Source organism: Schistocerca gregaria, chromosome 5 (genome assembly GCF_023897955.1).
Source record: "Schistocerca gregaria isolate iqSchGreg1 chromosome 5, iqSchGreg1.2, whole genome shotgun sequence".
In the NCBI taxonomy this organism is placed as follows: Eukaryota; Metazoa; Arthropoda; class Insecta; order Orthoptera; family Acrididae; genus Schistocerca; species Schistocerca gregaria.
In genome coordinates this window covers 128,285,615-128,306,061 of record NC_064924.1, presented here as the reverse complement: position 1 = coordinate 128,306,061, position 20,447 = coordinate 128,285,615, and the positions used below count along the sequence as shown (strand labels likewise).

The 20,447-nt window shown below is 40.3% G+C and overlaps 2 protein-coding genes across 4 annotated transcripts in view; one reads left to right on the top strand and one right to left on the bottom strand.

Moving 5' to 3' along the window:
- Positions 1 to 8,449: 8,449 nt before the first annotated feature.
- On the bottom strand, positions 8,450 to 10,492 carry LOC126273054 (integrator complex subunit 11). Its single transcript, XM_049976460.1, has one exon. The coding sequence runs from the start codon at positions 10,490 to 10,492 to the stop codon at positions 8,690 to 8,692; it is 1,803 nt and encodes a 600-aa protein (XP_049832417.1). The 3' UTR covers positions 8,450 to 8,689.
- Positions 10,493 to 10,866: 374 nt separating this feature from the next.
- The window catches only part of LOC126273053 (centrosomin-like), a 420,328-nt gene continuing 410,747 nt past the window's right edge, over positions 10,867 to 20,447 (top strand). For 2 of the 3 annotated variants that reach the window (XM_049976456.1, XM_049976455.1), the window contains exon 1: positions 10,867 to 10,979. In XM_049976456.1, the coding sequence (XP_049832413.1) occupies positions 10,933 to 10,979 (47 nt within the window). In that variant the 5' untranslated portion in view covers positions 10,867 to 10,932. The remainder of the gene's footprint in view (positions 10,980 to 20,447) is intronic. The other variant, XM_049976451.1, reaches the window with a different exon arrangement.

Genomic DNA, 20,447 nt, shown 5'->3' with positions numbered 1-20,447 from the left:
CAAAATCTAGCACCAGCAACAATTTCGCAAATAAAATATTTCTGCAAGGGACTTCCAATGACTTGTTGAGTCTGTGCCACATCAAGTTACTGCGCTAGACTGGGCACAAGGAAGTCACACACGATATTAGGAGGTAACTCATGACTTTTGTTACCTCAGTGTGTGTACTTGTGTGGCTATTTCCATTAAGTCTTTGAAAATATTTCTGCGTTCAAAGCAAATATCTTAAAGCCATATACATTGAGCTACAATTTAGATGCTGTCATGCAGTTGCCTGGCAAATTTTTTTATAGAGGAAACTAGTTTGAAATCTCGCCTTTAACCTGCAAATAAAAACCAGGTAAAGCAGCTCACTTTTGTAGCTATTCTAACTTACTTTGAACCAGATAGTATTGTAACACGGGTAAAAGGAATACTGGGTATTTTATTCTGGCTTGTTTTGAGCAAGGAAATGAATAGATGTGGAAGTAGTTCTCAGCTTAATATAGAGGACATAAAAGAAAAATTTGGAGTAAGAATTAAAGTCCATAAAGAAGAAATAAAAACTTGGCGCGGTTTGCTGATGATATTGTAATTCTGTCAGAGACAGCAAAGGACCTGGAAGAGCAGCTGAATGAAATGGAGTGTCTTGAAAGGAGGACATAAGATGAACATCAACAAACGCAAAACGATGATAATGGAATGTAGTTGAATTAAACTGGGTGATGCTTAGGGAATTAGATTAGGAAATAAGACACTGAAAGTAGTACATGCATTTTGTTATTTGGGGAGCAAAATAACTGATGGCCGAAGTAGGGAGGACATAAAATGTGGACTGGCAATGGCAAGGAAAGTGTTTCTGAAGAAGAGAAATTTGTTAATATTGAGTATAGATTTAAGTGTCAGAAAGTTGTTTCTGAAAGTATTTGTATGGAGTGTAGCCATGTGTGGAAGTGAAACATGTACGATAAATAGTTTAGACAAGAAGAGAGTAGAAACTTTCAAAATGTAGTGCAACAGAAGAATGCTGAAGATTAGATGGGTAGATCACATAACTAATGAGGGGATACTGAATAGAATTGGGGACGAGAGAAATTTGTGGCACTACTTGACTAGAAGAAGGGATCGGTTGGTAGGACACGTTCTGAGGCATCAACGGATCACCAATTTAGTATTGGAGGGCAGCATGGAGAGTAAATACTGTAGAGGGAAAACAAGAGATGAATACACTACGCAGATTCAGAAGGATGTAGGTACTGGGAAATGAAGAAGCTTGCACAGAATAAAGTAGCATGGAGAGCTGCATCAAACCAGTCTCTGGACTGAAGACCACAACAACATAGAAAAATGACTCCACAAGTCCGCAGCTCGTGGTCGTGCGGTAGCGTTCTCACTTCCCGCGCCCCGGTTCGATTCCCGGCGGGGTCAGGGATTTTTCTCTGCCTTGTGAGGATTGGGTGTTGCGTGCTGTCCTTAGGTTGGTTAGGTTTAAGTAGTTCTAAGTTCTAGGGGACTGATGACCATAGATGTTAAGTCCCATAGAGCTTAGAGCCATTTGAACCATTTTTTTTTTACTCCACAAGCAGTGCAGATTTGAACTGTTGTTGCCTATATACTTCCAAAGTCCAAATGGCATAGAATTCTCAAGAACGTTGAACACACTTGCTGTGTGGTATCTGCACAGGAAAGTATGTATTATGGCTTCAGGCGGTGATGTGGTAATGCTAATGTTCTTTTCAAGGTCACAATAAAGTGGTTAAAACACTGACTGCTATATGATCACAACAGGAACTTCACACCTTATGCCTGGTGTGAAATATCCATCGCTAAATATGCAGAAGTCACTGTGTTGACCACAGATTTTTCTTTTTTATCCAATTACATAGATTAGTGGGCAGTGTTGTTATACTGATATGGGAGGGGATACGTAATTATTTCTCTGACAGTACTGATACTGCCTTCACAATAAAGGGTTAGTGGAAATGTTTAGATTTTTATTTAACCTACTGTTAATTAGGGCAAGACATGGATATTTCTACATTCCACAGACAAGTGAAAATTTGTTTCCCATTTGCAGAACATGTTTAAATACTCTCCTCTGCAGCGAGTTTTCCATACTGAAAGTTGCATTCCTTGCGAGTTGTTACACAGCTTAAATGTTCTACCATTGTATAGGCTCTGCCCGAAAATGTGTGTTTTACCATTCAGGCATACTGTTCAATAGTTCATCTCTGACATTTCCAGAGAGAATCCTAATAAGCTCAATCACACCTGCTATTGAAGCAAAACAACTGAGGAAATTCAGGAGCTGTTACAGTGACATCTCCCATGCTTTATTGAATTATGCATCAATTCCACTTTGTCAAATTACACATCAAATCCATCACACACAAATAGAAAAGCTGTGCAGTCCTCTACTGAAGATCTTGTATCACACTCCTGCCCCCCAATTGGCAACTAACATTTCATCAGCAGTGGACAGACTGCTTTCTATACTGGATAACAAAGTGGAGCAAGCCCTGTAAATAACATTTGTACCATATATCCTTTTCTTTTAAGCATTCCCTCTGTACTGTAATGTGGTTAATTTCATCAAACATGCTTTATTTCTCTCCCCTGGAGGCAATCTACTTTGGACCATTGTTTCACATGCTGCTGTTAGAATACTTTCATGTACTGATAACTGTATCTGTTTCAGTATCCTAAGTGACTGCAGTGAACTAAAACTCCACAATAATACTTTTGCTGTCTGGAAGAGGAGGAGGGGGGGGGGGGGGGGGGGGGGCAGGGTGTGCTATTTCTGGCCTTTAGTACAATCTGAACATCTTTTAATCATGTGTGCATTGCAAGTCTTATAATATCAAATTCTAATTCTGCAATCAAACGGGGTCTTACAGGGTGACCCAATGAGCCCTTTGCTTTACATTCTTGTCACTGAAGAAGTACTCCAAATTGGAGAAAATGAAGATGATGTATATGTATACGCATACGCTGACGACATCGCCGTAGGTTCAACACATGTACAGAAGCTGCAGAAAATCACTGAGAAAATAGACAGATGGTGCAATGAACACAAACTACACATAAACATAACAAAGACAGAAATGGTAATTTTCAGAAAAGGAGGCAAAACACCCAAGAATGCGGAAATCAACATCAGAGGACAAAAAATAAAAATCTCATCAGACTTTAAATATCTAGAGGTGACATTGCAACCAACAGCCAAATGCTTTACAAAACATATAACAGAATGTGCAGCCCAAGCAATATAGGACATCAAAAACATCCGCCTACTAAGTCTAGAAACAGACATTAAATTATTCAACACAAAAATCTTGCCAATCCTGGCCTATGGGATGGAGGTTATATGGGACCACCTGACAGAAAAAAAATCTAGAAACACTAGAAAAGGTAAAATCGACTTATCTAAAAAGAGCACTAGGTCTCTCAAAGACAACAAGATCTAGACTAGTGTACCTGCTAGCGAGAGAGCCATTCGTAATTGAAGACATGAGACATCAAACTTCAATATATGCCACACACCAGGGCTTCCAGAAAGCAACTGAAGATCATGGAGGAAAAACGAGAAAAAATATGGCACCAAAGCAATGACGAACCGCTCATGGACAGCACCAAACTTCGAGCTGCGACATGTCATAACTAGACTTTCTATTCACAGCTTTCATCATCTAATTTTCCAAAACAAAACTTATCACGACCCAACCACAGCATGTGTATGTTAACTTTGTAACGAAGCCTGTGAACAATTTACCTTGCATATGTGGCTATCCATATGTGAAGCTGCAGTTCGTCCAGAAAATAGAATGTCGTTCTTAACTTTTAACTACTGTTGTTGCGCTGTTACAGATAACATGACCATTAAACCAACAATGATGTGGTTAGTTTGTAACAAATTTGAATATATCTTTACCTTTAGAAGGCAACTTAATACAGATATAATTGGCCTTTATGTACTTTTATAAAAATAATCGTTAAACTGAAGATTAAGATACTAACAACAGCCTATCTAAGCACATCAATAAGATGTCTTTTATGATGCTTCAAAATGCCATATTTCTATAAGTGCTGCAATTGAGTACACAGTACATCTGTGCACACTCAAATTTGCAGACATTTGGGGGACTTGCCTCTACAGAATAGCTGGAAATATTTTATGTTTTCTCTGTTTCTTTTAACCTATTCTCATGATAGATTTTTCTAATCTGTCTTCCCAATTTATGCACATAATCATTATTCCAACTGACTGTGGCAATTTGTGTTAAGACGATTTACTAAATTTTAAACATCACATAAATGCTTTACTTGCATGTCAAATCTTCTTGCTAACAAGTTTTCTCACTTTTAACTTTGCTGAATGTGATCGGATTGCATTTACATGCGTTTATTAATCTCTGTGTCAAATACGTATTACACTAATGCGAATGCCACCCCTAAGGAAAACAATGTGTGGATCACAACAAAGTTTATTTTGTTTTAAGAACCTTCGATGGCATTCAAGCCCTGAGAATATGAGGGATGTTTACAGTTTAGGGAGTTTTAGACTTAAATAGCTGCATCAGCTTAGTATCTTTGTTTCATCTATGATTATGCTTCTTGGAAAGCAGGAATAGGTGACATGAAGGATGGAGTATTTGGGGGTGGGAGGATAGAAGCTGGATAGTGGAAGAAATAAGGCACAAATGAGCCAATAATGCAGAAAGGCACTGGAAAGAGTGAAGAAATTTGTGGAAAGGTCAGTAGGCAATTTTAACACAAATGGATGCTGACGTAAATTGTAGTAACACATGAGACTGCCACAAAGAGTGAGTAATATAGATTCCCATAATTTTTGGTCTCACCTCTTCCTTACAAGGGCCCTGATACAAAAATAATGAAATAAAAACTCATAAGGAATAGTTGTGAAGCCACCAAACTATTGTTTCTTGAAACTTTACAGAAGCTCTCCTGCGAACCTGGCAGAAGTAAAGCTGTGAGTACCGGGCGTGAGTTGTGCTTCGGTATCTCAGTTGGTAGAGCACTTGCCCGCGAAAGGCAAAGGTCCCGAGTTCGAGTCTCGGTCGGGCACACAGTTTTAATCTGTCAGGAAGTTTCATATCAGCGCACACTCTGCTGCAGAGTAAAAATCTCATTCTATTGTTTCTTTAGTTTCAAGCCACATTTTATCATGAGTACATGCTTGTGAAGATTGAATGTTTCAGTCGTAACCAAAAGATACCTTATATCCAATTACTTTTTCTCACTTCAGAAGCAGACTAAATAATATGACAGCTGCCTCAGAGCCAAGAAAGGGGATGAAGAAATAAGAAAACCACATACTCTCTAAAGAATTAATTACATCTACGCAGCAGCACATGCTCTGATACATTAACTATTCAATCTCTATTCAAAATCCCAAGAATAATCAAATGTGTTTACATTAATGAAACCAACAAAGTTTATTTCTAAATTTGCCATTGTACAGCACTATCTTATTACTTTTCCTAAGATACTGAGAAATGCAGAATAGAAAATGCACAACCAACAAATGCATGGCTTACAGCTAAGCTTTAAGCTTTTTTTTCTAGTTTTAGTAAAATTGTGAGGGTTTGTATTAAAACTACAAAAAGAGCAAACACTGAAAAGTTAATGGAATTTGTGGATCTTTAAGTATGTCTATGCAGTATTCATTATTCATCTGCTGATAATTGCTTGTATTAAAAAGAATGCAGGGGAGAAGACTTGGGGTGTTCTTGGGCGAGACGACAAAGAGCAAAGATGATGTACCTATAATCAATTAATGGGAGACAATATAGCAAAAAAAGTTTAAAGGAGCAAAAGATAAATGGGGAGTTATAATCATATTTAGGACACATGGACGTGCTAAATAAAATATCCAACTCTGGGAATTCACACTTCCTTCATTTAAAAGTTCACCTAAAATGCTTTTTTTCTTTCTTTCTTCAGAAAAAAAAGATAAGGAGAAAATTATTGAACTGTTTGCAGTCTCAGTAGCCAGAACACATCTTGGGCTGCAAAGCATGTAGTATGCCAGTAAACCTGAATTTGAAATGCTTCTGGGAGACAGGCATTATATACAGGGCAGCAATGTAATTTCAAAATGTTTTCTAACAACAATAAAATGAGAAACATCTCCTTCAGATAGAGCACAATACAGTGTTTCAGACTGCAAATGATGTGTCGTATGTAGAGTAGGAACCAATACCAAGGGTGCAGACTCTGTACCTTGGCCTCTTCTGGCAGGCAGCTCTGTACATCAGCCTCTGGCAGGCAGCATGTTGATTTTGGCCACACAAGGTGAGTTAGCATCTTCTTTGGGAGAAAGTCCCAGTAAATTGTTTCACTTTTTAACAATTTAGACTGGTATGTCAGTAACATTTGTTAACAGAGCCGTGTGTAAAATAAAAACCTTACAAAGTAGCAGCAATACACTGACTAACCAACTCTGGTACTGTCGCTCATATAAGTGCTGCAAGTGGCTATTGCTGCTTGTGCATTTTTGAAAGGTTGATTCAAATTTATTTATTATGTTTCTTCCTAGCATGGCTGCATTTATCAGGACACATTAAATCAAAAGCAATTAACATTGTTCTGAAAATCCTCATTAGTTAAATCAAGAATCACTGCATGATGGGAAAGTAGTGTGCAAATACTGCAACATGAATAACTGTGCCAATCTTCGTCCACCAACCATAATTTCTGTACTGCAACCTTGTTTTCTGAGAACTAACAACTAATAAAAAGGCCTAAGGTTACTTAATGCAGGACACTACAAGAGCACACACACAGTATTTGTGATGGTATTACAAGGTGTTTTTGACAACAGAAACTAACTTTCGAAAAAAACTTTACAGTATATTGTGCACATACCTATCAGAAGTTATTGTTTAGTGAAAAATGTCCTACTGTGAAAAATGCAGCTACTCTTCATCAGGGGGGGGGATGCATTTCATGATCACTTTCTCCATCACTAATGCTCTACAGACATTTGCAGAACTGATGTTGAGCAACAGGATCTGAATTGTTCAGTTCCTGTGTCATTGTCACTTTGTAAGGTTCCAGTTTGAGTCTGTCTACAGTTTTGTCAGTTAATACTAACTGCACACCAGTCTGGAGTTCTAAGTGGCATAATGTTATGATTTGCTGAGACTTACTCCTGACTTGTCTAGTTCAGCTGAAATTGATACACCACCTACTAGAGCCCAAGAAATAAGCTACAGCATTACCAGAGTCCTTCGCGTTAGTTCTTTCGCAATGATGGACACAGCACTTGCTTCATATGTTAAACACACACTGTGTGGAATATGTCAATTTCAAACATACAGATCAAAGAGCATACATTGTACAAATGTTCCAAACAACTTAAGAAATAAAGTATCATATGCAGAGTACAAAGCTGTAATTTTAAAGACAGCTAAAAGTATGAACACAAACTGCATCCAGTATTTTTCCCCTCCAATTTTATCAGCTCAGGTCAACATAAGTATGCAGGGTAAGGTATAGTTGCAGAAAAGATGAAAACCAAAACTTTGTTGTTTTGTACACAAATTGTGATACATACAACAAATATGTCAGCATGGCACTTCTATCATTACATCCACAGTACTTCAGGCTATAAGATTATTGAGTTGTCTTAGTGCACATCCACGTTTTGTGTTTGCTCACCTTTACTCTGTGATTACAAAATAAGGGTTTCTGTGTCTTATCTGGTGTAGATTATAATGGTACAATCTCCTTCGATAATATAGTCACTTCTATACATTTATTAGGTAACCTTTACTACCTTCAGGAGACGTGTGCAATATGCATTTTTTAATTTTTTTTTTTTAAAGATAAAACTGCAGCTTTAGAATAAGTCACCTTAATGGGATTCAGATAGAATAAAATTATGCAGTAAAAGAAAAGAACATAAAAATGCTATGAATGTTAATATGTTGAGCACTTGCACAGGAAGGTAAACTCTCTCTCTCCCCTCATTAGGCCAAAACATTTCTTGTAGTCCTCACGAATTTTGTATTCCAATACACAACTTACAAAGGTTTCATAAACACCGAATAGGTAATATCAAAAGAATGCTGCAACAGCTTGCAATAAAATAATAGAAAAGTATGGTAAATAAGTATGTCAACCACAAAAAACGAAATGCAGTTTCAAAAGAAAGTTAGCTTCCTCCAGACTGAACTGTAGTTCCATTTTACTCTTCTCTCAGCCTTTGCACAATTTTCCATTCGATAAATGACTTTTGGCAACCATTACAATGTGTTACTCAGTCTTCCCTTTCATCATTAGGCCTAGTAGTGATACTACAGAATTAATGATCAGACATGTAATGCAGAGCCCTTACAAAAATTATGATTTTGGAATTCCAGGTGCATTACAATTAAAATGTACTGATTAATGAAGAAACCTGTAAAAAGTAGCTTCTTCAAAGTTGAAAGAAAGATCACACACAAAAATTAAATTTTCTTCATTATGTAAAGCTTTGGAAAACAGCATAAAATACATTGAAACAAGAAAGGTGTCTCAGTTATTATCTTCTTAATCTATTCACACCTAACTGGAATGAATATGTTTGTGTGATATGCACAAAAATTGAGAGTTTTTTTCACAGTGTCAAATAAATACAATATTTTAATTAATCAGTTTCAGGCAAACACCAAGTTTTGTAGCAGTAAAACATCAACATAGTGTTTCACACAACATTCTGATGGCCCATTGTTTGTAGTAGCCCTAAAATGTAATTTCCAAGCTCCTCATCTTGATTGTCCCATGATACATAAACACTCTTCTGTTCATCATCAGAGCCTTCAACCTTAACTAGTACAGATTCAACTGAAATGTTGGAGGCTTCTGTCAGCTGAACATGCCAGTCTTTTAAGCGGGACTTAATTAACTGCAGTAATTTTTCTGCTGTTTTGCTCGCTGGACCAGGATCTTCCATTCTCAGTGTAGAAGTAAACCTCACAAAGTGTCTATTTATTCCTGCTTCCTTGCAAGCTTCTTCAACATCCATTAGGCACATAGCATTGTCTTTCACTACAAGCACACCATGCATTACACGAGGTCGTTTTGGATCAGGAGGCTGTGCATTGTGTTTGATGGCTTCAGCTTTGAGCAAGCTTAAAGAAACGTCAATTGGTATTTTAACATTAGTGTTTATGACACATGTTTCTCCATTTGCTGGTGTAAAGCACTCGATATCAAATTCTTTTTTAATTTTTTCCTTCAAAAACTCCATCTTTGTTGCCTCTCCATGCACTAATAGTACATTTTTTGGTTCACAGTACTGTATAAGTTGCATAATACCTTTTGCATCAGCATGAGCGGAAAATGACATGTACTCCACAGCCATTTTCACTTCAACTATATGACGATTTTCGAATTCGATTTTTTTAGCACCATTTAGTATTTTATGACCAACTGTTCCCACAACACAAAATCCAGGCATTATAACCATGTTATTTTCACATGGTGCCCATTTTTTGAATATTTGAAGGGATAAACCAGCATGTAACATACCAGGGGTGGCAAACACTACCATGGCTCCTGGATTGTCAATATAAGCTTTATCAAAGGGTTTTATATGTTTAAAATCAAACATGTTCCTCTGTACAAAGGTCTTGCGTATCTTTTGATTTGTCCAAGTTATAAACATCTTATAATAGTTATTGGCTTTCTCTGTAAGTCCAACTGCAAAATACACTGGCACTTTAAGATTCATTCGTTCCCAATAAGTTTCCAGCAGAATACAAAGCTCTTGAGCTCTACCCAAGGCGAATACTGGTATAAGAACTTTACCACCACGGTCAACACACTCGTGTACTTTTTTTAGAAAATCACGCTCTCTGCACCGCTTTGAATCCCTTATGGTTGTTGCATAAGTTGATTCTGTTATTAAGAGGTCAGGTCTACATTTATCAATCCAAGCAGCACCCAGATGTCGGTCAGGTGTCATATTATAATCTCCTGTGTACACTACAGATTGAGAACCCACGCGTATCCAGAACATTGCGGCACCTAGGACATGTCCAGCATAATAGGCTTTGATTTCCAGCTGAGAATCTACCATTAAGGACTGGTGTAAAGTAACAGCCACTACTTTCTTCATACAGTCTTTAATATTTTGTGACGTAAAAAAATTACTTTCTCCTTTACGTTCTACAGCAACTTTTCTCATATCCTCTAAAAGAATGGGAGCTATAGCTTTCGTTGGATGTGTCATGTAGATAGGTCCTGTATACCCAACCATTTCAGTGAAATATGGTAAAGCTCCGCAATGATCTAAATGAAAATGGGAAATTATAACACAATCTATATAGCTTGTGAGAGGGCCTTCTTGTGCTATGTATGTGAAGTCTGGAAATCTCCTTTCGTCGTTGTAACCCATGTGCATGCCACAATCGAGCATAATATTTTTGCCTCCCATTGACAGTAGAATGCAACTACGGCCAACATCCTGACCAGCACCAAGTGGAGTAATTTTAATATCTGGCATTTTCAAAAAAAACAAAACTCAATGAACACAACTTCACGTGAAATGTTTTCAACCACATCGAACACACGAATATTACACTTTCTTTTTCATGTCCATTATCACTATCTGCACCTCTTCACATTTTTTTTTTAAAGAAAGAACCTAACACGTTTATTTACTAATCAGTGAGCTCCGTGCTCTACACATGCGAACGTATGTCACTTTCAAACTGTTTTACTAACAATTTCTGACACGCCACTTTTCAAACCACAGCGTCACATTAAAGCTCACAAAGATAGTCATAGAACACCAAGTATACTTTCGTTGTTTGACGTCTGCGAACTGAAATGCTTTGCGTAGTGGGGATGCTCAATGCGCAGACGTTGAATTCTGGCAGTTATTTTGAACGCTGTTACAGTGAACGCTTGTTTTGATAGTATGGGTTAGCTCTGGAGAAGAAGATGGAGTCAATTAACTTCGACAACACTACGATGGGCGACTTAGAAATGTAAGTGTTGCTGATGGCAAATGTTTTCAGAAGAAAGGGTATCTGAGATTATTTTTAAATGCATGCGTTTGGTGGAGAAGGAAGCAAACAGTACTGACCGCCAGAGCTTGTTCTGACATTTACATTTACTTTGTTTGTTTTTATCTTAAGTTTAAATTAGTTGAAACAAAAACAATAGCCCATATTGTCGGTATTATTGCAATTTTGTTACTTTGTCATTCATATTTCGGTTGCCCCATTGTCAGCAAAGGTATTTTCTTGTCGTAACTGACTATCTTGCCCTCTGACAATTAAATGGTAGAAAACTTGGAACATCACCAACCACTGTAATACCGGCTGGCTTATACTTCCCGTTATATGGCCGTAATATGTGCTTTAGCAGTCTCCGTTTTAAAATCATTTTTCCTCGGTGTGGGCGCAGAAAATATACGTTTTTGTGATTATCAGCCTTCACAAACTACGTAGACATGCGATGAAAGTATACTTTGTGGTAACTTATCTGCCTCAATGTTGTTGATGCTGGGCAGTCCATGTTGACCTTGTTTAGAATTATTGGCAGCTGACATTTTTACATTTATCCATTGGTTTAAACCTGACTCTTGCCCCAAATGCCATACGTTGTAGAAAAATGCAGCGAGACAGTTGACTTTGTTTTTATTTGTCTCATTGCTTAATGGGCAGGTCCAGTGCGACTTTTTAAGTAAAAATAATCAGTTTTATGTGCGGTAGAAGACTGAATGAAAGAGGCAGTTAGCCTGCATTGCCATATGTTATCGAACTTCCAAACTGTATGATGAGCAGTATGCTAAGTCCTTGTCTGCATAAATCGCAAGGTGTGTTGTAATTTTAATGACTTGACAACTGCCACGATTTACCTTCCAGTATCAGCAAGCCATGAAACTCTTTGTTTAGTAATATTGTATAACAAGCGAATACAGCTGATACATTCAGCTGCTTTTCAACTCCCACCCCCCCTCCACCCTCTGTTGACAAGCAGCTCTCTTCGATTTTAAGCTCGCAAGTGACACCAAAAAGTGTGTCTTGAGATTACTAGCTTGTAGATTGTAACTTGTCATTATTATTGAAGTGACAAATTAAGTTTTTAATGAGACAAATGTTTATGATAAACGGAGTGTGTTAATTGAACACACCGTATGGTATTATTCGAAGACTGGCCACTGTGTTAAAATTTTTTCTTCTGTTACTGAGATGTTATGTTCAGAAAGATAGGGGCAATGGTACGGTGAATAGCAGCAGAACTCTGAGGTAAGGAGGAATGAACAATTTGTGTTGTGCTGCAAAAATTGAAGAAAAAATTCCGTCAAATATATTGTGAAATTATTTGTCACAAAGTAAGAATTAAAATAGAGAAACATTTTTGCGGCCTTTAATTGATGCTAGAAATAAAATACAGCAATGAGGTGAGGTGCCGATTGAGAATTTTTAAGTTCAGTGCTTAACTTTGTACGTTTTTATAGAGTATTAAAAAGATGTGTGGAATATTATGAAAATAAAGTTCAGTGTGCTGTTGTGTGTCCTGAAATCATTTATAGTCGCCTCAAATGTTTCGCTGATATATTTTATTTCTTACTTTCAGACAAAACATTTGACCGATATTTTCTGTAGCCTTTTCCTTAAAGTTATGCTCAGAAAACGATAAAAATCCATTGCGTAATTTCTTCGTTCCGCTTAAATATTTGACATATAAAATGTTAGCGAATGATGTTCCATTGTGAAATACAAACCAGAGTCTTGTTAATGGTGCAGGCCTGTGAGCGACTAAAATTAAGAATGGTCATGGATGAAAGTAATGAATCGCTTTTTGATTAGCGACATCAAGAATTGAGTAGCCATTTAAACAATTAATCTCGCAGTTTGTTTGGTACTATAACACTGACTGTGGCTGGTGTCTGTGTTATACTGTCAGTGCTCTTGCATTGTCGTGCACAAGCGTAATGCGTCTTTCCAACATCCCACGTATCTAGTTCTGGATCGCCCTCCTCAAAATTTTCAATGTCTGACAATACAGATCGGTATCTAGCGTCTCCCTCCGCGGTAAAAATACGCAGAGGACACCATGCCGATCCCAGAAGATAGATTCCAGGTGAACCACAATGCCGCCAATCCATGGATAGTTGTTTTGTTTCTGGTTTGGCATGTTTCATGCCCGAGCGAGCGAGCGACTCTTAACCTAAGGGACATCCTAAGTGCCCTGTGGTTTCACAGGCTAAACCCAATTGATTATTCCTGTTTATCTTAAGTGTACTTGTGTCTCTGATGGCCTAACGTGTTGTGTGTGTCCTATGTGTCACATGAGTGTTGTGTGTAATGTATCTGATTTTGCTCTAACAGTGGTCGTGAGTGTTTCCACTGGCGATCACTGCCGAAGCATGTCGGGCCATCGTGTGGTCCCCCTCCTGTGCTCCTGGGTACCCAGGTTTGCTGTTAACCTGTTGTCTGACTGGGACGACAGTTCATAGAACTGCCGCGCCAGCAGTTTGAAGCGATCCCTAATCATGGGGATCCCTGTGACGTCATGCAGGTCCCTGGTGGGGAAGTCCCGCGGGAGGTGCATGGCAAGGCGCAGGACCTTACCTTGTAGGCCTTGTAACCGCTTGATATGGCAGTCGGCGGCATTTCCCCACGCTACGGCCGCGTACTCCAGCACTGGCCTGATCAGTGCCAGATATAGCGTAATGCCGCAGTGTGTGGGAAGCGTGGACTGTGGATTTAGTATAGGGTAGAGTTCGCGTAAGCGTCCTAAGACTCTGCCCCTAACCTCTGTGACATGTGGTCCCCATGTGAGGTGCCGGTCTAAAGTCACGCCCAGATACTTAACAGTGCGAGACCATGGGATGGGGCCTCCCATGATCTGCACTGGTTGAAGATCCCTTGGTATCCGGCGACGTGTAATAATAATTGCCTGGCTTTTTGTGGCGTTAAATTTCAGGCGCCATTTTGTTGCCCAAGCTACCAATACGTCACACGCCTCTTGTAGGCGACGACGAAGGATATTAACCTTGAGGCATCGTGCGTAGAGGGCGGTGTCGTCCGCATATAGTGCTAGCGACACTCTCTGCGTCCTAGGTACATCTGACGTGTACAGGGTGTACAACAGGGGTCCAAGGACGGATCCCTGTGGTACTCCCGCACGAACAGGCCTATTAGTGGATACTCCGTCACCGGCGCGGACACTAAAAGTGCGATTTTGCAGGTAGGATGCAATGAGTTTCACATGTGGCGTCGGTACCCCCAGTTCAAAAAGTTTGAATAGGAGGCCCTCATGCCACACGCTGTCGAAGGCCCTGGAGACGTCAAGGAGTATCGCCCCTGAATACTCCCGGCGCTCCAGGGCACCCATCGCATCTTCTACTAACCTCAAAAGCTGTTGCTGTGTACTATGTCCCTGCCGAAAACCGAACTGTTCGGGAGGCATGAGCAACTCGCGGTTTACATGAGCTAAAAGTCGTTGGGCATAAATCCGCTCAAAGACCTTTGACATTACTGGGAGGAGGCTAATAGGTCGGTAGTTTTGCGGCAGCCTTGCATCCTTCCCTGACTTTGGGATGGCTACAACCTCTGCATGTTTCCATACAGAGGGGTAGTCCCCAGTTCGCAGCACATGGTTGAATAGCTCGGTGAGCGGCTGGATAGCAGGAGGGGGGGAGCTGCCGTAGCATAACTGCCTCCACTCTGTCACTGCCACCGGCTTTCCTGGTGTTTAGGGTTCGCAGTTGGTATTCAACCTCCTCCTCAGTGATAGCAGCTATCTCGTCCTCTGGAGCTGCCTCTGCTGCCAGGAATACAGGCAGACGCTCGTGCACGAGTTGTACATGTGCTGCGTCTATGATGTCCGCTACAGGCGTGAAGTTGGCCGCAAACGTGTCAGCCAGGGCGCTAGCCTTGGCGTCTGGTTCGCAAACCACCTCCCCACCAACTTGTAGCGGAGGTATACGCTGCCCTTTCCTAAGAAACCTCTTTGTCGTCTGCCAGGCAGAGCCATCATCAAGGCGGAGCATGGCCACCCTCCCTGCCCACTCTCTGTTGCGATGGTTTTCAACCGCCACTTTAATCTCGCGTCTGAGTTGGTTGTGACATGGTCGAGAAACTCGTCACTTTTCTCTATCAATACTGCGGGCAGACATTTGATTTTGTGCTCATCTGTCAGTTGCCTTGGCACCCACCATGCACGTATTTTATGAAAATCAAGCCAGCGGGAGATAATTTCGTGCAACGGCCAACGAGACGGCTGGGGGATTCATGAGTGTTATGGAACGGAAACGCTGGTTCTGCAAAATTGTGTGCAGCACGCTTTCCATCAGTTCTGGTGTCACCAAGGGCAGTCAGCCACTACGGTTTTCGTCGTGAATATTGCTCCATCCGCCAGAGAATTGGCTGCACTGTCGTTTGACAATACTTTCGTGTACATACTCGTGGCAAAATTCTACAGCTACATCTACACTTTGCAACTCACAGTGAGGTGCATGGCAGAGGGTACGTCCCTTTTTGCCAGTTATTATGGTTTTTTTCCTGTTCCATTCACGTATGGAGCGCAGGAGAAATGATTGAATATCCTCTGTGCGTGCAGTGATTAGAATAATCTTATAGTCACGATCCCTATGTGAGCGATACGTAGGGGCTTTTAGTATATTTCTAATCATTTAACGGCAGCTCTCGAGACATTAAGACATCAGGATAGTTTATACCTATCTCAAAGAGTCTTCCAGTTCAGTTCCGTCGTTAGCTCTGTGACGCTCTCTCACGGATTAAACAAACCTGTGACTATTTGTGCTGTCCTTCTCTTATACAGTCAATATCCCCTGTTAGCCCTATTTGGCACAGCCCCAAATACTCGCACACTTGAGCAATATTCTAGAACTGGTCGCACAAGTGATTTGTAAGCAATCTCCTTTGTAGACTTAGTGCACTCCCCAGTATTCTACCAATAAACTGAAGTCTACCACTTGTTTTACCCACGATTAAACCTATGTGATCATTCCATTTCATTTCACTACAAAGTGTTACACCCAGGTGTTTGTTTCAGTTGGCCTATTCCAGCAGTGAGCATTGACATTATAGACATAGGATACCACATTTTTTTTCATTTTGTGAAGTGCGCAATTTTATATTTCTGAACATTTAGAGTAAGTTTCCACTCTTTACATCAGGTGGAAATCTTATCAAGATCTGACTGAATAGTTTTGCAGCTACTTTCAGATAGTACTTCATTATATGTAACTCCATCATCTGCAGAAAGGCTAATTTTTCTATTAATATTCTCTTAAGGCCATTAATATAAAATGTGAACAGCAGTGGTCCCAACACACTTCCCTTGGGCACACCCGAAATTACTTCATCCGACCCCATACAATTGTACTTTTGACAATAAACGTACGTGCGGTAATGAGTCAAATACTTTTCGAAAATGAAGAAATATTGCATCTATCGGGTTACCTCGATACAGATATTTCAGTATGTCACTTGAAAAAAGTGAGTTGGGTTTCACACAATGCATGTTTTCAAATTACATTCAAGGATGGAACTCTGCTGGAGATTGTTTCCGAGTGTGCAAAAATCAGGTAGTTGCACGAACCTCTATTGACGGGAAACATCAGAGCAGCGATTTTATCCTACTAACGAATTTTGAAGGACTGGCTTCAAATGATTACTCTAGGAATATACTACAATCACCTCTGTATTGCTCAAAAAAGGATTGTGAGGATGAGATTAGAATAATTACTGCATGCACAGAGGGATTCAATCAGTTGTGTGTCCCACACTCTGTATGTGAATGGAATGTGAAGAAAACGTAATTGATACACTGGGACATACCCTCTGCCATGCACCTTACGGTGGTTTGCAGAGTGTAGTTGTAGAGACACAGAGATCCTGAGGTTCTGAACTGTATTTCTACATCATCATCTGGTTTCGCAATGTAGCATTTTACATTTTCCAGTGCCCCCAAGATTACACGGCAAATTTGATTCTCATCCTCCACTTTTGTCTATCTGTCCATAATTTTTCTTAAAGATTGCTTCTTTTAATAGAGGCCTCAGTTCCTTGAATCCATATTATCGGCAGTCTCCCTCTTTTCTTTCTTTCTGGTGGCTCCCATTCCATAATCTCTATTTCGACAACCTTTTTGTATGTCCATATCATAACAGTTGTTTTTCTTGAATAAAATCTGCAATTGAAGTTGTAATGTCCATTTTCTTCCTGATGACTTCATTTCTGATTCTTTTTTGCCTAGATATCCCTACACACCGCTTCCAAAAGTCCATATCTGTTGCCATCAACCTCTCTACTATTTGCGATATAACTGTCCGTACTTCTGATCCACATGTCAAAAAGTTTCTGAGAATTGTGACGAAGATTTTTCTTTTTGTTTCTTTTCTAATCTGCTGGTCCTATAAAATACTATTTACTGTTCCAATAGTAAACATCCCAGTATTTATTCTTGAATTAATTTCCTTGTTTTGTTTTCCATCTTGTGTGGTATTGACTCCTACGTATTTGTACTCCTTAGAGTGCTTAATAGTTCCCATCCCTGTTACCACATATTTTGTTTCATTCGTGTGGACGTGAAGTCCCCATTTTTTATACTCCCTATTAATTTCCCTGTAATGTACGGTCTTCTTTATCTTGTGCTAACATTAGTCGCTCTTCAGCAGACTGTAATGAATATAATGTAATATCATTTACTGGGATCCTGATGGTTTTACATTTTTTCCAGTTTACCAATGCTTTTTCTGTATATGTTTTGTAAAGTGGTGGTGACAGTCTGCATCCTTGACATAATCCTTTTGTAACTTTCAATCCAGGTGAGAGATAAGTTTTCACTTTTATTATTGCTATAGTGTTTCCATAAAGGTTCTGATTTGCTTTAATTATTATGGAACTAATATTAAATGCTTTTAAAGCTTCCTGTATAAGAGTGTTAAGCTGGCTACATAACAGGCTGTTGTCCAGGTGTGTGAAACCATGTATTAGCCCACATCATGTACAGAATCTTAGGAAGACTATGGATATTTTTGGAGAGTTTAAATATGAAATATAGTAGTTAGTGACATTGTCTTTCATCACTTTGTTATGGTGGTGTCTGTGTTCAGTTTGAAAACTTGTGTTGATGCAGATCTCGCTGCTAGTTTATCATATGTGCAAGTTCCTTCATCTCTGTGTAAATAATACAACCTACACTCACTTGAACCTGCATACTGTTCATATTTTGCCATTCTTAATTACAGATCTAGTATCATGGGGGGTAGGCTATGACCCTGTCAGACTTCCTTTTTGATTGCAGGTATCAGGTTCAGTAATAACCCCCCTCCACACACACACACACACACACACACACACACACACACACACACACACACACTGGTGAATTCGTGCTTGGCTACCACGGGGTGCCAGCCTTTGCAGCACCTTTTTCCTTTCTGTGCTGCACGTCTATCCTTCTATTCTTTTTCCCCTCCTTTAGAAAACATGCCTCGAATGTTTCTGGGAATGTATTCTGAAGTTCCAGTAGCCTTACATTAGAACATCCTTCCACTGTTTTCTCTTTCTTTCTTTCTTCTATCCTGCCTCCACTTCAGCGTTTGAGGTTATCCTTTCTTTCTTCTTCCTCTGTGTGTGTGCTCCTGACGGCCAGCCCACACACCTGGCACATAACAGGTGACTGGGCAATGCTTAATTCCAAGCCCCTGGTTCACATGTACCCCTGCTACAGGCCAGATCCAGGAAGGGGTGATTGCCAGAGCTGTTACCTTCAACAATTGCTTGTTTGTCCCTCTGTCAAGAGTTCTGGAGGTGTGACCAATCACCTAAGGTGGATGGAGCGTGCCATTGGAGATGCTGCCAATCGTGGGGGGGGGGGGGGGGGGGGTTCTTGCAATAAGCCAGTCACCATCTTGGACTATGTCTACTAAATGTTAACGGAATGAGGCTAAAGATTCCAAGCATCACCCAGCTGTACCTTGGTTCCTCGTGGTATTACATACTGAAGGAGGTCAGTTCCTTGCAGCAGTTAATCCATACTTTATTCATGAAGGTGTTGATGCATTTGCAGGCCCTGCAAAAACCTGCAAACGTTTCAATTGTGATTTTCAAGCCCAAGAACTGCTTGAAGCTTTACTCCTTCACAGCCATTCTATTAGTGCCGAGGCACATTGAACACTGAATTCTTCATATGGTGTTATTTACACTGCTCAGTGGCCTGAGGGAGAAATTCTAACTAACCTCTCTGATCAGGGAGTCACTGCAGTCTATTGGATAAAGAAAAAGGTTGATGCAACGTTAGTGCCTACACACACTCTTCCTCTCATTTGATAAAGTAGTGCTTCCGTCAAAGATCAAAGTTGGCTATCTTGTCATGATGTGACCATACATTCCAAACCCAATGTGCTGTTACCGGTGTCAATGCTACAATTACCGCGAAATGTCCTGTTGAAACACAGCCAGATGTATTGCTTCTAGTAAGGATGCTAATGCGATTGTCCACCACCACCTCCTCCTCCTTGCTGTATTGGTTGCAATGGCGATTATGCAGCCTCATGCTAAGAATGTCCTGTGTATTTCGATGAGCGGGCCATCCAGGAGGTGGGGGGGGGGGGGGGGAGGAGAAGGACAAAGTGGCTTATTCTGTTGCTCACAAGTCGTTGGCTAGTCGGAAGTCCTGAGATTTACCATCTGGCACTTACAGCACCATTCTTGCTACGCCTCGCTCTGTGGAGGACATGGTCATATAACCTTGTGACATCAAATTGAGCAATGCAGTTCTCAAATCGACCTTTGTCATGGTAGCATCCCTGTCTCCTCCTCCAGCTGTACAAGAAGCTACCAAATCTTTGCCTCTGGCAGCAAAATAACCTGCTACACAAGCCAGGCTGGAAAAGACAGATGGAATACGCTTGTGAACACTTCTTATGCTCCTCCAGCCAACATCAGAATTTTAATCTGCCAACCGCAAAGGCTCTAAGAAATTAATCAAAGATAAACGGTCTTCTCCTTCGCCAATGTGGAGATCCTCTTCCACGGTGTCCTCACGTGATACCCTCAACTGACCGACCTCTGTTTTGCTGGTGCATATTGTCAACAGTTTTGTTGACCTAGAAGCTGCAGACGCCCCAGAGAGACTGCTGACGCCCTAGTGGATCTCGTGGAACAGGATCCTCCAGCTCTGTGCCCTGTAGCAGTGAGTCTTTTAAGGCAGGCAGTCGGCACCTGCCGAGGTGACAATTTTTCATTTTTTCCCTACCTTCCTATTCCCTGTCATGACTCCCCTTCAGTGGAATTTCGTAGCATTTGGTTCAACAAGGAGGAATTACAGCCGCTCTTGGAATCAGAGTCCTTGTTTTCTGCCTTCAGGGAACAAAATAACATCCTCATAACCGCTATGATCTCTCACATTTCTTTCTGGAAGCTTTTACCTTCCCCCTGAGGACAGAATTCCATCTCATGTGGGGTCCT

Coding starts and splice junctions, on each gene's coding strand:
- LOC126273054 (XM_049976460.1), bottom strand. CDS start 10,492: ATGCCAGATATTAAAATTACTCCACTTGGTGCTGGTCAGGATGTTGGC.